The sequence below is a fragment of the Pseudorasbora parva genome, chromosome 19, assembly GCF_024679245.1.
Source record: "Pseudorasbora parva isolate DD20220531a chromosome 19, ASM2467924v1, whole genome shotgun sequence".
NCBI classification, from domain to species: Eukaryota; Metazoa; Chordata; class Actinopteri; order Cypriniformes; family Gobionidae; genus Pseudorasbora; species Pseudorasbora parva.
In genome coordinates, this window is record NC_090190.1 from 43,977,249 (window position 1) to 43,992,219 (window position 14,971).

At 46.7% G+C, this 14,971-nt stretch overlaps 1 protein-coding gene across 1 annotated transcript in view; it reads left to right on the forward strand.

The window, feature by feature from the left end:
- Window positions 1-360: 360 nt before the first annotated feature.
- LOC137047435 (collagen alpha-1(XIV) chain-like) overlaps window positions 361-14,971 on the forward strand; it is a 45,323-nt gene continuing 30,712 nt past the window's right edge. Inside the window, exons 1-5 of the mRNA XM_067425067.1 lie at window positions 361-595; window positions 860-1,015; window positions 1,109-1,228; window positions 1,329-1,493; window positions 12,554-12,715. Of these exons, the coding sequence (XP_067281168.1) occupies window positions 361-595; window positions 860-1,015; window positions 1,109-1,228; window positions 1,329-1,493; window positions 12,554-12,715 (838 nt within the window). The remainder of the gene's footprint in view (window positions 596-859; window positions 1,016-1,108; window positions 1,229-1,328; window positions 1,494-12,553; window positions 12,716-14,971) is intronic.

Sequence of the window (14,971 nt, forward strand, 5' to 3'; positions counted from 1 at the left end):
CTACGGAGGTTGTCCTGAGTTTCCTGCTTGGCCTGACACAACTACGGAGGTTGTCCCTGAGTTTCCTGCTTGTCCTGACACGACTAAGGAGTTTGTTGTAGAGTTTCCTGCTTGTCCTGACACGACTACAGAGTTTGTTCCAGAGTTTCCTGCTTGTCCTGACACGACTACGGAGGTTGTCCCTGAGTTTCCTGCTTGTCCTGACACAACTAAGGAGGTTGTTGTAGAGTTTCCTGCTTGTCCGGACACGACTCTGGAGGTGGTCCCCAGGTTTCCGGCCTGCCCAGTCATGGCCATAGAGGCCTTTAATGAACATGCAGCCTGTTTTGTCTCAGCCAGAGAGGCCATTCTAATTTCCCCATGCCCTCCTGCTCCACTGTGGTGACATTCTACTACACCTTGGTGGATTTCTGCTCTGTTGTGGAGGTCACCAGCTCCACCATCGGGATCTTCAGTCCCGGCTGCAGTGCTTTGGCGTTCTTCTGCTCTGATGTGGAGTTATCCAGTCCCATCTGCTCACCTGTGGTGGTCATCTGTGCCACCTTGGCCACCAGCACTGCTTGCTTCACTTTGCACCGTCATCATCTTCACTCTGGTCACTTGCTCTGCCTCTGTCTCCTGACCCTTTCCCTCTCCACAGACCTGGCCCACCATCCTTTCCCCTGGTCCACTTAGGTACACCTCAGCCTGCTTTCTCCAAATTAAGATTTTTATCTCTGTATTTGTAACCAGCAAGTAGCCAGGTTTACATCAACACATTTCTGGGCACATTTTTGGACAATGCATAAAAATGTAAGGTGGAAACACCAAGTTGTGAATAAAATCTCAATTAATATAATCTGTCTGTCTCTCTCTATAGAGTACGTCTTCACTTGTAAAACTACAGACATCGCAGACATCGTGTTTCTGGTGGATGGATCATGGAGTGTCGGCCGGTTTAATTTCAAAACTCTGAAGAACTTTCTGAAAAGTCTGGTCAGGGCCTTCGTGGTTGGTTCTGAACACACACGTGTTGGTGCGTCTGCAGTCTTGTGTTTTTATTTGGAACGTGTTTGTAAAGTGTGGGTTATTAGTGCGCGTGTGTGTGTGTGTGTGTGTGTGTGTTCAGGGCTGGTGCAGTACAGTGGGGATCCGAAGAGTGAGTGGCATCTGAACACTCACCGGACTAATGAGTCTGTGATCGATGCTGTGAAGAATCTGCCTTATAAAGGAGGAAACACACTCACAGGTACACATACATAAACACATACAACACACACACACACACACACACACACATGCAACACACACTTTTAATGCATCTGTGTGTTCGTGTGTGTTTTTTCCAGGTCTAGCGTTGACGTATATTTTGGAGAACAGCTTTAAACCTGAATCTGGATCCAGACCTGACGTTCCTAAAATTGGGATTCTGATCACGGATGGGAAATCTCAGGACAACGTTCTTTCTCCTGCGCAGAGACTCAGAGACGCTGGGATCGAGCTGTTTGCTATCGGTATGAGAACAGAATCAACTGTAAAAGTTTCATTACATTTACATTTAGTCATTATGTCGCCTTTGAGTTGGCTTGCTCAGTTTTGTCGAATAAAGACATTGACATGGACTAAATGTCTCCGTGGCCGGTGTCGTCTTTGATTTAATAGAAGGATACGTTGTATCACTGCCATAGTTGGTTGCTTACTGGACACCACCATGCTTACCAAGCGGCAACCTCCCGCAATCTCTCTTGAAGCCAATACGGAAGTAATGTAAACTGCAATTCCTCAACTGGCCACTAGGGACAGGCTCCAGAAGGGAGCAGAATCTCATTGAGTCCCATGTGAAAGTGCCCAACTTTACAGCAGAAAAAAAATGTTTACAGCCTGAGACAAATTGTGTTTTTTGCCTGTGCGCTAATTTTGACCTTCAACTGTAAAGGGGGGTGAATTTTTTTTATAACTAATTTGTTTTACGTTATATAAAGTCTTAAAGTTCTGGATAATTAAGGGTGTGGTTACAGGTGGATAGCCATTTATCCACCGTCTATAGTCATTGCATCACCTAAGCTCCGCCCACATCCCACCTTTTTGCCCATTTTCTGTTATCCAGGCGTGACTCGCGATGACTTGCTCACAAGTTGGCAGCGCCCAGCTCGCCCCTACTTTTATCTTCAGAACGACTTATCGGAACCCTATGGGTGACGTCACGGATACTACGTCCATATTTTTTTATAGTCTATGATGCTTACCCATTTATAGATCTTAGCCATTTAGAGCCAAATTGTTTCCCAGATGTTAATTATCTAAAGTGATTGCCAATTTAAACACTTTAACGACATTACAAAATAGCCTAATTACCACCATATTAGTTCTGATATCAAATAAAGTCAATTTCATAAATTGGCCTGTATCCATTGCAAACATATTTTATTATTAGTCTTAAAATGTCCATAACATAAAATCATTGTTTTTATTTTGTACTGTACTGCGCTGATTTCTAAAGACTGCTGCACAGTGACGGCAACTGGCGTCTTGAGCTTAAACAACGCTAAGAGAGCGCTACAAATGGTCCGGACCAACCTTACGAAAGTGTGACTTACATAAGATAGAATCGTGCCATAGGGTTAAGAGAGAGGTTAAGGAATAGGTTAAGAACTACTTAGCGATAAGAACATTTTGGGGAACCAGGCCCTGGTGTATATATAGTCCTCGTGCTCGCATTGTGCAATTCCTAGTTTTGCTGTTTACTTTGTCACCTTTGTCGTGGGGGTCGTAGATCTGTGCTTTTTTCTTATCAGTGCGATAGAGACTTAAAATACTCTGTCGATTTTGGTCCTACAGTTACGTGTTATACATATTTCATGCATATACATCAACTGTTAAGTGTCTACTTTTATTTGTGTGCACTCACAATAATGACAACTTTGTGCTTTTATAAAATAAAGAAAACAAATAGGGTGTGCTTTCTGCCGTCACTGTCTCTGAACTTTGTTTTCTGAAATGCATTTCTAAAATCAACCGAAACTCAGCGAGTACTTGCCACACAGACATGACAGATTTGTCTCTAAAAAACTTTGTTGCTATGTTGATTTAGAATTGCATCGCTTATACACATATACTTTATTCTTATGAAAATACCCAGGATGGCTTGAAGAACACAGATAAACCATATATTGTCAGAGTCGTGTGTTTATTGTCTTCATATTTAATACCGAAGCGTTTCTATTTTCTTTATATTCAGCTACAGCGATAGCCGTATTATGGATATTCTGGAATTTCATAAGTCACATTAATTCAGTTTGAATTAAACATTCATATCATGTTTTTAGTGTTCAATAATGCTCACACTATCCTATTTCAGGTAAAAATATATTGAAGTCTTGCTTTTTAATAGTAATAGGCTGCCTGCCTTTCCCACAAAAAAAATTAAGAAAGACTTGATTTGAGACATGATTGAAGTGTTTTGGTAGTTTCGGTGCATTTGTGAATGTGAAATTAACTGCTGTGAAGCTGAAAGTTGATTAGGAGAAATGTGAGAAGAGATGATCCAAGTTTTGAGAAATGTGTCCTAGGCTTCTTTTCCTTTCGGCTGTTCGCTTCAGGGGTCGCCACAGTGAATCGTCTGCCTCCATCCAGTCCTATCCTCTGTATCCTCTTCTCTCAGACCGACTACCTTCATGTCCTCCTTCACTCCATCCATAAACCTCCTCTTTGGTCTTCCTCTTGATCTTCTGCCTTGCAGCTCTAACCTCAACATCCTTTTACCAATATATTCACTCTCGCTCCTTTGAACATGTCCAAACCATCCCAGCCTGGCCTCTCTAACGTTGTCTCCAAAACATCTCACATGTGCTGTCCCTCTGATGTACTCATTCCTGATCCTATCCATCCTCGTCACTCCCAAAGAGAACCTCAGCATCTTCAGCTCCGCTACCTCTAGCTCTTCCTCCTGTCTTTGCCTCAGTGCCACTGTCTCCAAACCATACACCATCGCTGGTCTCACTACTGTCCTGTACAGCTTTCCTTTCATTCTTGCTGGAACTCATTTATCACACGACAGACCTGACACTTTTCTCCCCCCATTCCAACCTGCCTCCCCACGCTTCTTCACCTCTTTCCCACTCTCCCCATTGCTCTGGACTGTTGACCCTAAGTACTTAAAATCCTGCACCTTCTTCACCACTTCTCCCTGAAACCTCACTGTTCCACTTGGTTCTCTCTCATTCACACACATGTATTTTGTCTCGCTGCGACTAACCTTCATATTCATCTTCTCTCCAGAGCAAACCTCCACCTCTCTAGACTTCCTCCACCTGCTCCCTGCTCTCACTACAGATCACAATGTCATCCGCAAAAATCATAGTCCATGGAGACGCCTCTTGGCATTCTGTCATTCTTTCTTTTGTGTGTCTGTCGGGGTCCTCAGAGTCTTTTGGTGGAGTTCTGGCTCTTGGAGGAGTTTTTCGGGTGCAATGCTGGTCCTCTCTCTCAGGCAGGTTTGCCTCTCGGGTTCAGATGACTCCCTCTCAAGTTTGGCGGAATGCTCGTCTCTCCTTGGCGGAATGCGCAAACAGTCAGTGGTCCTCTCGGCTCTTATAGATGAGATGGGCTGACGCCCTATCTTTGAGATGATCCAATCACATAAAGGGGGTCCAAAGGTGCGAATCTACCTTTGTCTATTGAGCTCCCTCACTTCCTTGTGATTTAATTAGAATGGATGATGTATTTAAACCCATGTGTTTTTTCACAGTAAGCTGGTACTTCTGTACTAAGCATCTTGTTGTAATTTGCACCTGACATTTGGTACAGTCGGGTTTCTATGATTGCAGAGATACCATGAACTATAATATCAAGAGTTAAGAGTACAGAGCTACAAGCTTTACACAATTACTAGCATACAGAGTTTGATTTACATACAGTAAACATCCTAGTTATTTTAATACATCATATAAAGACATAAAGTCAACAAAATATATATTAAATGCATTGAAAAGAGAGTTTTTTTTTGTCCAATTGTCCATATATGGCTGATCTGTGTGAAACAAGAATGTCTCTCTGTATTGGGACTGTATGCGTGGGTCAGAGGCGTGGGTCAGAGGTTGAAAAAAAGGGGGGGTTGACGTGAATGCTGAAGCAAAGTGCATGAAGTGTCATCAACTTCAACTCTTACAATGTCTTCTCTCAATATCTTTGGGGAGACATTGTGGTGCCTCATCTGTTAATTAGTTATATGGTTTCAACACACAAGGGACCTTTGTTTATGTTATGATCAGATTAGGGTATCACAGGATGCGTAAGGGGTTTGGTCTCTGGTCATCCGGCCAGATGGCTAAACTGCCTATTCAGCCATTGGCGCTACATCTCCATTAACATTCTCAAAGTAAATAATCCACCTGTAGTGCTCTTTCTTGGCATGAACCCATACTGCTGCTCACAATTGTCCACTTCTCCCCTTAGCCTTGCTCCCACTACTCTTTCCCACAACTTCATTGTATGGCTCATCAGCTTAATACCTCTGTAGTTCCCTTTCGGGGAACTCGAGCTGCGTCGAAACGCTGTGAGAACGCCTCTGCGTTAATGCGTCGTGAAGCGCCTGTAGAACCATTCCATCGGAAAAAAGATTGATCGTCTGCGTGATGACGTCATCGACCGGAAGCTATAAAGCGTCCGTCAAAACAAACAGGAACTAGCTTCTGAGCCTTCAGCAAGCGATCTGTGTGAACCTGTCTGTCTATTTGGTGTTTTTGTCTGTCTATTTGAAGAGTTTTTCCACCCTTTTTGTTAAATATCCCTATATATTAACAAAATAAAGAGAAAAAAGAATAGATAGAGATTATGGCGAGTGAAGGCAGTTTTAAGAAGTGTGTTCATCCCTGCCCACGCTACATCACGGGTGGGGATATGCTGGGGAGCGCAGCATGCCCAGGCAGCCCTCGAGGGGGCTGCTTGTGAGCATTGTGAGAAGATACCGCTGAGAACGCTGCGCTCCCGCCAGGCACTCTTTGGGTGCCTCGGCTCGGGTTCCCCGCGGCTCTGGTCCCGCTGCCGCCGAGGCGGAGCGGAGGCTGCAGTCGTGGGGATCACAATTGGATGTTGCAGAGGGGTTAGAGACGGGCGCTGCCTTATCTCTGCCCTCACCTGCACCATCCAGCGGCTCTTCTCGGGGCATGGAAGCACGCATGGCGGTTTCTTCCCCCCCGAGAGAGTCGCCGGTGCTTCAACTGTCCAGCTCTGAGGAGGTGGACGTTGAAAGCATCGAGACTGAAGACTCGCCACTTCAGTCCCCTGCTAGTGAGGAGCTTGTTGAGGTTCTGACGCGAGCAGTGGCCAGATTGAACATCGACTGGCCCACTGAAAGATCTGAGGTAGGAAGAAAGCGTTTCAGTAAATTAGACGAAAGATTCCTGCTGTCTCGCGCCTCAGAGCCTCAGCGACGGGGCCTGCCGTTCTTCCATGACTTGCACACCGAGGTGGCAAGATCATGGAGGAGACCGGCATCATATAGAGTTTTCAGCACGCAGACTTTGGTCTACAGCAACATCGCCGGGCTGAAACAATATGGTTATGGGGCGATGCCAAAGGTTCGCGAGCCATCTCTCGCCTTCCTCGGCATCGTCCCTTAAGGCCCCGACTTTGCCCACCAGACCATTAAAAACCACGTCGGCATTGGTGGGCAAAGCGTACTCGGCAGCGGGTCAGGCCGCCGCATGCCTGCACACTATGGCTATCGTGCAGGCGTATCAGGCTGACCTGCTGAGGGACCTGGATAGTAGTGATGTTGTGGGGGGAGATACTATCACTGAGCTTAGAACATCGGCTGATTTAGCTCTCCGGGCCACCAAGGAGACGGCCAGATGTGTTGGCCGCTCTATGGCAGCCGTGGTGGCCACGGAGAGGCATCTTTGGCTCAACCCCACAGACATCAAGGAGAGGGAGAAGAGCTTTCTGCTTGACGCGCCGCTTTCTCCTGGTGGCCTCTTCGGTGACGCAGTCCATACTGTCACCGAGAGGTTCCAGGAGTCGAAAAAGCAAGCTGCGGCGCTGAAGCAGTTTCTCCCTCTCCGGGTCCAGGTCCCTGGGGCTGCTGCTGACACCAAGCAGCCCAAACTGAGTACGAGTTCCTCACACAGGGCTCAACAAAAGCAGAGTGTCGCCACCCGAACTCCCCCTCAGCGCGGGGACGAGGGGCGGCGCTCTCAGACGAGGCCTTCTAGGGGCAGGGCTGATCTGAGGACAGTCCTGATCGCCAAGAAGGCCTCGTCTAAGCGTTCCTGACGCCAGAAGCGTCAGGACGCTGTGGGTGGTTCCCCCCATAGGGAAATGGTGTTTACCCCTGCCAATGGTACCCGTTTCCCTGCGGCACCCTCTGGGGGCTGTGCTGCCAACCCCGCCGCAATGCCCCCGAGCAGTCAAGTCAGTCGTTCCCTGCCGGTCCGCCGCTTCAGGGCACTGTGCTTGCTGCTCAAAGTACACCAGAGGCCAGCCTCGAGAGGCTGGTTCCCTTAGTAGATTAGATTAGATCTAGACGAGTGGAAACGTCTATCAAACATATCTCGTTGGGTCCTGCAGATAATCGAAAGGGGGTACGCCATTCAATTCAAAAGGCGGCCACCTCCTTTCAGCGGTGTCCTACCTACAGAGGTGGGCCCGGAGCAGGCTCTGGTAATGGCACAGGAAGTAGAGACACTCCTGCAAAAGGGGGCTATAGAAAGGGTTCCTCCTCCCGGCAGGGAGTCTGGGTTTTACAGCCGTTATTTCATCGTGCCAAAGAAGGATGGGGGCTTACGCCCGATATTAGATCTGCGTCTATTAAATCGCTCAGTGGCCAAGCTCAAGTTCAAGATGCTCACACTCAGACAGATTGTGTCGCAGATCAAACTGGAGGATTGGTTTGTCACCATAGACCTCAAAGATGCGTATTTTCATGTCTCCATCCTTCCACATCACAGGAAGTTCCTGAGGTTTGCCTTCGGGGGAGAGGCATACCAATATCGAGTACTTCCTTTCGGTCTAGCACTGTCACCCCGCACATTCACCAAGTGTGTGGATGCAGCTCTGGCGCCGTTGCGTCTGCAGGGCATCCGCATACTGAATTATATCGACGACTGGCTGATTCTAGCGAATACAGAGCAGATGGCGGTTCAGCATCGAGATGCTGTTCTTGCGCACATGTCGAAGTTGGGGTTGAGGCTGAACGCCAAGAAGAGTGTGCTTTCTCCGGCTCAGAGAACCACTTTTCTAGGTGTGAACTGGGATTCGGTAATTATGCAGGCGCAATTATCGCCAAGACGCATCGCATCGATCCTGGCAGCAGTCAAAGAACAGAAGCTAGACCGGGCCGTCACTGTGAAACAGTTCCAGAAACTGTTAGGTCTCATGGCAGCAGCGTCCAACGTAATACCTCTTGGCCTACTGTACATGAGGCCACTGCAGTGGTGGCTCAAAACAAAGGGATTCTCCCCGAGGGGAAATCCGCTCCGCACGATCAAAGTCACGCGGCGATGCCTACGTGCTCTGGTCATGTGGAAAAACCCGGGGTTTCTATCTCAGGGTCCCGTGTTAAGGGCTCATGTTCATCGCGTAACGCTAACGACAGATGCCTCTCTCTCGGGCTGGGGGCGACCATGAGTGGTCGCTCATCCCAGGGTCTATGGCAGGAACATCAGCGGCACTGGCACATAAATCGGCTAGAGATGCTCGCAGTGTTTCTTGCATTGAAACAGTTTCTGCCCGACCTCAGGGGCCACCATGTGTTAGTCAGGTCAGACAACACATCGATGGTCGCCTATATAAATCATCAGGGGGTCTGAGGTCCCGTCCGCTTGACAAATTGCCGCATCGGATCCTCCTGTGGGCCCAAGGGAAATTGCTGTCAATCAGGGCAGTATATATCCCGGGGGTCCTGAATCAGGAAGCAGACAGCCTGTCGAGGCAGGGGCCGAGGCCCGGGGAGTGGAGACTCCACCCAGAGGTGGTGGAGCTCCTATGGAAGGTATATGGGAAGGCAGAGATAGATCTTTTTGCTTCGGCGGAGAATTCCCACTGCCCGCAGTGGTTTTCTCTGTCCCATCCAGCCCCGCTAGGGTTGCATGCCATGGTACATGAGTGGCCGAGGCTACCCCTGTACGCCTTCCCCCCGATTGTCTTGCTTCCAGGAGTTCTGGAGAGGGTACGTCGGGATGGGGCCCAAGTACTTCTGGTGGCTCCGTACTGGCCGACCAGAGTATGGTTTTCGGACCTGGTATCTCTCCTGGAAGGCTCTCCGATGGAGATTCCGACCAGGAGGGATCTACTCTCTCAGGCGGGCGGGAGATTCCTGCACCCACGCCCGGAGATTTGGAAACCATGGGCTTGGCCTCTGAGGGGGCCAGGCTCATAGAGGAGGGTCTCTCGGCCGAGGTCGTTGAGACCATCCTTCACTCCAGAGCTCCGTCCACAAGGAAGCTGTATGCTTTGAAATGGAAACTTTTCTCAACATGGTGCAGAGAACGCCAGTGGGACCCAGTTAACTGCCCGGTTGGTACAGTGCTGGAGTTTCTGCAGGCAAGGTTCTCGGCAGGGTTGACCCCCTCCACAATAAAGGTGTACGTGGCGGCCTTGGGTGCCTTCCACGTCACTTTGGGTGGTGTGTCTTTGGGAAGACACCCTTTGATTACACGTTTCCTCCGTGGTACTTTAAGGTTGAGGCCGGCTATGCACTCGAGGGTCCCAGCATGGGACTTGGCCATTGTCTTGAGGGGCTTGTCCGGGCCGCCGTTCGAACCCTTAGAGGTGGTTTCGGACAAGTTCCTCACCCTAAAAACTATCTTTCTTTTGGCCATTTCGTCTCTCAAGAGAATAGAAGATATTCAGTCCCTGTCAGTAGGGCCCTCATGTCTAGAATTTGCGCCGGGGATGGTGAAGGCCTTTCTTCATCCCAGGCCGGGTTACGTCCCCAAGGTTCCTACGAGCCCACGGGGCCCCATTACTCTCCAAGCCTTTTGTCCTCCTCCGTTCACGACGTCAGACCAGGAAAGATTAAATCTGCTGTGCCCTGTTAGGGCATTAGATACATATGTCCACAGAGCTGCCCTGTGGAGAAAGACCGATCAGTTATTCGTCTGTTTCGGAGCCCCTAAGAAAGGGGCTCCAGTATCTAAGCAGAGAATGAGCAAGTGGGTGGTCGAGGCCATCTCACTTGCTTACGAGGCGGCCGGGCAGCCGTCTCCACTGGCTGTCCGGGCACATTCTACCAGGGGTATGGCTGCTTCTAAAGCACTTTTGTCGGGGGCTTCCCTCCATGATATCTGCAATGCGGCCGGCTGGTCGTCTCCGCTAACCTTCGTCAGGTTCTACGAGTTAGATCTGGCATCTACTGTTGGGGCGCAGGTGCTCTCGTAACCGTGTGCGCTTCGGCTTCACACATACGAGACACTTGGTCCCATGGCGATGTGGGTATAAGCGTTCTCACAGCGTTTCGACGCAGCTCGAGTTCCCCGAAAGGGAACGTCTCGGTTACGTATGTAACCCTAGTTCCCTGAGGGAACGAGACGCTGCGTCGCTCTGCCATACTCCCGGCGTGTCCGTGATCACTTACTTCAGGCTTTATCAGAAGTTAGTTCCTGTTTGTTTTCACGGACACTTTATAGCTTCCGGTCGATGATGTCATCACGCCGACGATCTATCTTTTTTCCGATGGAATGGTTCTACAGGCGCTTCACGACGCATTAACGCAGGGGCGTTCTCACAGCGTTTCGATGCAGCGTCTCGTTCCCTCAGGGAACTAGGGTTACATACGTAACCAAGACGTTTCCACAACTCTGCACATCTCCCTTGTTCTTAAAAATCGCCACCAAAATGCTTCTCCTGTATTCCTCAGGGATTCTCTCTCTCTAAAACCTTGTTGAACAGCCTAGATAAAAACTCTACTGCCATCTCTCCTAGACACTTCCATACCTCCACTGGTATGTCATCAGGACTGCCTTTCCTCTCTTCATCCTCTTCAAAGCTCTCCTAACTTCTCCCTTGCTAATACTACTTCCTGGTCAACAATATTTGCCTCTACAACTTTTCTCTCTCTGTCATTTTCCTCATTCATCAGTTCCTCAAAGTACTCCTTCCATCTTTCTCTCACCCTCCTGTCACCTGTCAACACATTTCATCTCTATCTTTAACCCCTCTAACCTGCTGCACATCCTTTCCATCTCTATTCCTCTGCCTCGCCAACAGATACACATCCCTCTCACCTTCTTTACTATCTAACCTTGCATACATGTCCTCATACGCTTTCTGTTTGGCCTTTGCCACCTCTATGTTAACCTCACGCTGCATCACCCTATATTCCTGTCTACTTTCCTCCGTCCTCTCACTGTCCCACTTCTTCCTTGCCAGACTCTTCCTCTGGATAGTCTCCTGGACTTTCTCATTCCACCACCACTAAGTCTCCTTGTCTTTTTTCCTCCTTCCAGATGACACACCTGGCACCTTTCTACCTGTCTCCCTGATCACTTTGGCTGTAGTAGTCCAGTCATCTGGAAGCCTTTCTTGACCTCTTAAAGTTTGTCTCAACTCCTCCCTGAAAATCACACAGCACTCCTCCTTTTCCAACTTCCACCACTTTGTCTTCTGCTCTGCCTTTACTCTCTTCATCTTCCTTACCACCTAGTGACTGTATAAAAAACATGTAAAGGGTAGCACTGTTGCCTCACAGCAAGAAAGTTTGAGTTTTTTCTGTGTGGAGTTTGCCTTTACATGTTCTCCCTGTGTATGTGTAGGTTTCCTCTGGTGCTCCGGTTTCCTCCATACACCAGTGGGTGTGTGAGTGTGTCCCAGCACTGTGGTTGCGCTAGCTCATACACTCTCAGGGCTGGATTGCATTAGGAAGGGAATCTGTTTATTAGGCTGCTGTCACTTTAAGAGCGGATGCATGGATTCAGTATGACACATATCCTTTTTTCTCCTAACTGTTCAGTTTTTACACAAATACTTGAAAAACTATATGTTGCAACTCACTGACTGAGAGACTTTTTGTTCTTCGGCTTCAGCTGTGTGTCAAACTACGTTTTTTTTTTCTCTGCTAACTCTAAATCTTTTTAACATCCTACACTCTTTCTCTTTGCTTTATCAATCGAATATGTCAATAACTTGTGCAACATACATGGGGGTCCAAATATCCACACTTTAGAGTGTGTGCATGTGACAGGAAGTAAGTACACTAAATCCACACTATCTCTAATACCGCTTTGGAGCTGTCATGCCCCAATTATGCACTGTGTCTAGGAAAACTTATATATAATTTAATTTGTAAAATGTAAAGTGCTGCATATTTTATTGGTGCAGAGATGGCAGAGATTGATGTAGTCAGTACAATATTTGAAAATGAAGCACTACAATCACACCGTGCTTAAGTGTGTCCCATTGAGTAAATGAAATCCTAAAAACACTTGCAGTCTTCATGCCCACTTGAACACTTTGAACTCCAGAAATATGTCATGTAAGTAGACAAGTCAAAGCATAAACCATGGGTATTTGGACAGGGTTGATCTCTAATGATACTCTTTATATCCTGTTCCCCATGTGTTTGTATGAATGTGTGCAGGGATACAGAACGCCGATGAGAACGAGCTGAGAGCCATTGCCTCCCCGCCGGAGGACACACACATGTATAACGTGGCTAACTTCAGCGCATTGAGCTCCATCGTGAAGGGAGTGACCCGGAGCGTCTGCGAGCGCATCTCTGAGATCAGCAAAGAGATCAGCGGTGGGTTCTGGGATCTCGGTTGCTGTTAAATTACAGGGTTTTTTTTTGTTTTTGTTTTTTTTACAATAATTTTACAAAAAATGGCCTTCCCCTCCCCTTTTTAAATAATCTTCACATATTTCTTATAACTAACTCTCAACTTGTCACAGCAGTAAATTTTACATTCAAACTGCTCTAAAACTACCAAAACACTTAATTTATGTCTCCAATTTACTAACAAACTAACAGGAGCATTATACAGTGTTATATTTTGAAAAGTTTCTTTAAAAAACAAAATGAGCTTTCTTGACCCTTTGGAATTCACTGCAGTTTATGTTACATGACCCCTGTTTACATTACAGTACACAATTGTTTCTATGTTTTGCCCTTGTGTATAGATGGTAATGAAACTGAAAGATTAACACTTGTGTAGGTTTTCAAATACAACTAATAGTATTTCATTTTTTAAACTTAGCTTGAAATACATTTCAGCATGATATCATGAACAAAAATATAAATTCGTTTTTCGTTAATGTTAGGTTTTCAACTTAAAGGGGTGCTTCAGTGCTGGAAAGATTAATCTGTATTTAAACTGGGTCATTAATGTAGTAGAAATGTGAAATTATTTTGGGATTTGGTGCCTTCTAGACTGAGAAAAGACAGAAAATGTTGTTTTGTTTAAATGTATTTCTCATGGAGATGAACGACAACAATTCCCAGAATGCTTCGCTGCCCTCTGAGGCCATTCCCAAAGCCACCGCTACTGGATTACTGTAACAGAGTTGGAGAACAGACACTACAATTAAATACTGAACGTGTCTGTTCAATGTAATGAGTGACTCGCGCACAAGTGTCATGGCACAAACGGTGCAGGAGTCAGATTTCATTTAACGTCATGAATGAGCTGATGAGCTCTTGTGATGAGAGCTGAGGTAAACATGCTCGCGGCATATACATTCACAGCGCGTGTGCAGTCTGGCGCATTTTCAGTTCATGCCTTTGGAAGCTTAACTTTCATAGAAATTAATTTGAGAAGTTAAAACACTTACATTGCTCAGCATAGCTCCGTTTCCATGAATGCCTGCAGCTGCAAGCTGAGCTGTGAGTGCGATCTCCCACACCCCATGTGCGGCTTGAAAACATGCAGAAATGGCTCCCTCTGCTGGCTGTCGTCGTTAGCCTTTGTCTAAAAAATCCTCCAATAACGCAAACATTGTCAATTTGCGTCATAGGGAGATTGTTTCCAGAAATAAAATGCATAAATCTTTTGTCTCAAGGGGATGGGGGGGGGGGGCATGATAATTTGAATATACTCCAGGGTTTCTACTGATACAAAGCCATATGCTAATCGCTGAAGTAACCCTTTAAGTTTAACAGTTTTGAAAAGACAATGTAGATGTGTAAATTGGCCTGTATAGAGGTGCTGGTCGTATAATTTGAATATCATCAAAAAGTTAACTTATTTGACATATTCCATTCAAAAAAGAAACTTGTATATTATATTCATTCATTACATACAGATTGATATATTTCAAATGTTTATTTATTTTAATTATGATTATTATAACTGAGAACTAAGGAAAATCCCAAAATCAGCATCTCAGAAAATTATAATATTGTGAAAAGGTTGAATATTGAAGACACCTGGTGCCACACTCTAATCAGCTAATGAACTCAAACACCTGCAGAGGCCTTTAATGATCTCTCAGTCTAGTTCTGTCGGCGACACTATCACTGCTGACGACAGCTGTCCAAAAGACGACCATTGACACCTTACACACGGAGGGCAAGACACAAAAGGTCATTGCAAAAGAGGCTGGCTGTTCTCATAGCTCTGTGTCCAAGCACATTAATAGAGAGGCGGAGGGAAGGAAAAGATGTGGTAGAAAAAAGTGCACAAGCAATAGAGATAACCGCACCCTGGAGAGGATTGGGAAACAAAACCCATTCAAAAATGTGGAGGAGATTCACAAAGAGTGGACTGCAGCTGGAGTCAGCGCTTTAAGAACCGCTGCGCACAGACGTATGAGAGACACGGGTTTCAGCTTCACATTCCTTGAGTCAAGCCACTCTTGAACAACAGCATCAGAAGCGTCTCGCAACCATCCTTTCCCCTGGTCCACTGAGGTCCACCTCAGCCTGCTTTCTCCAAATCAGGATTTTTATCTCTGTATTTGTAACCAGCAAGTAGCAGGTTTACATCAACACGTATCTGGGCACATTTTAGGACATTGCATAAAAAAATGTTGGATGGAAACAGATTAATATAATCTGTCT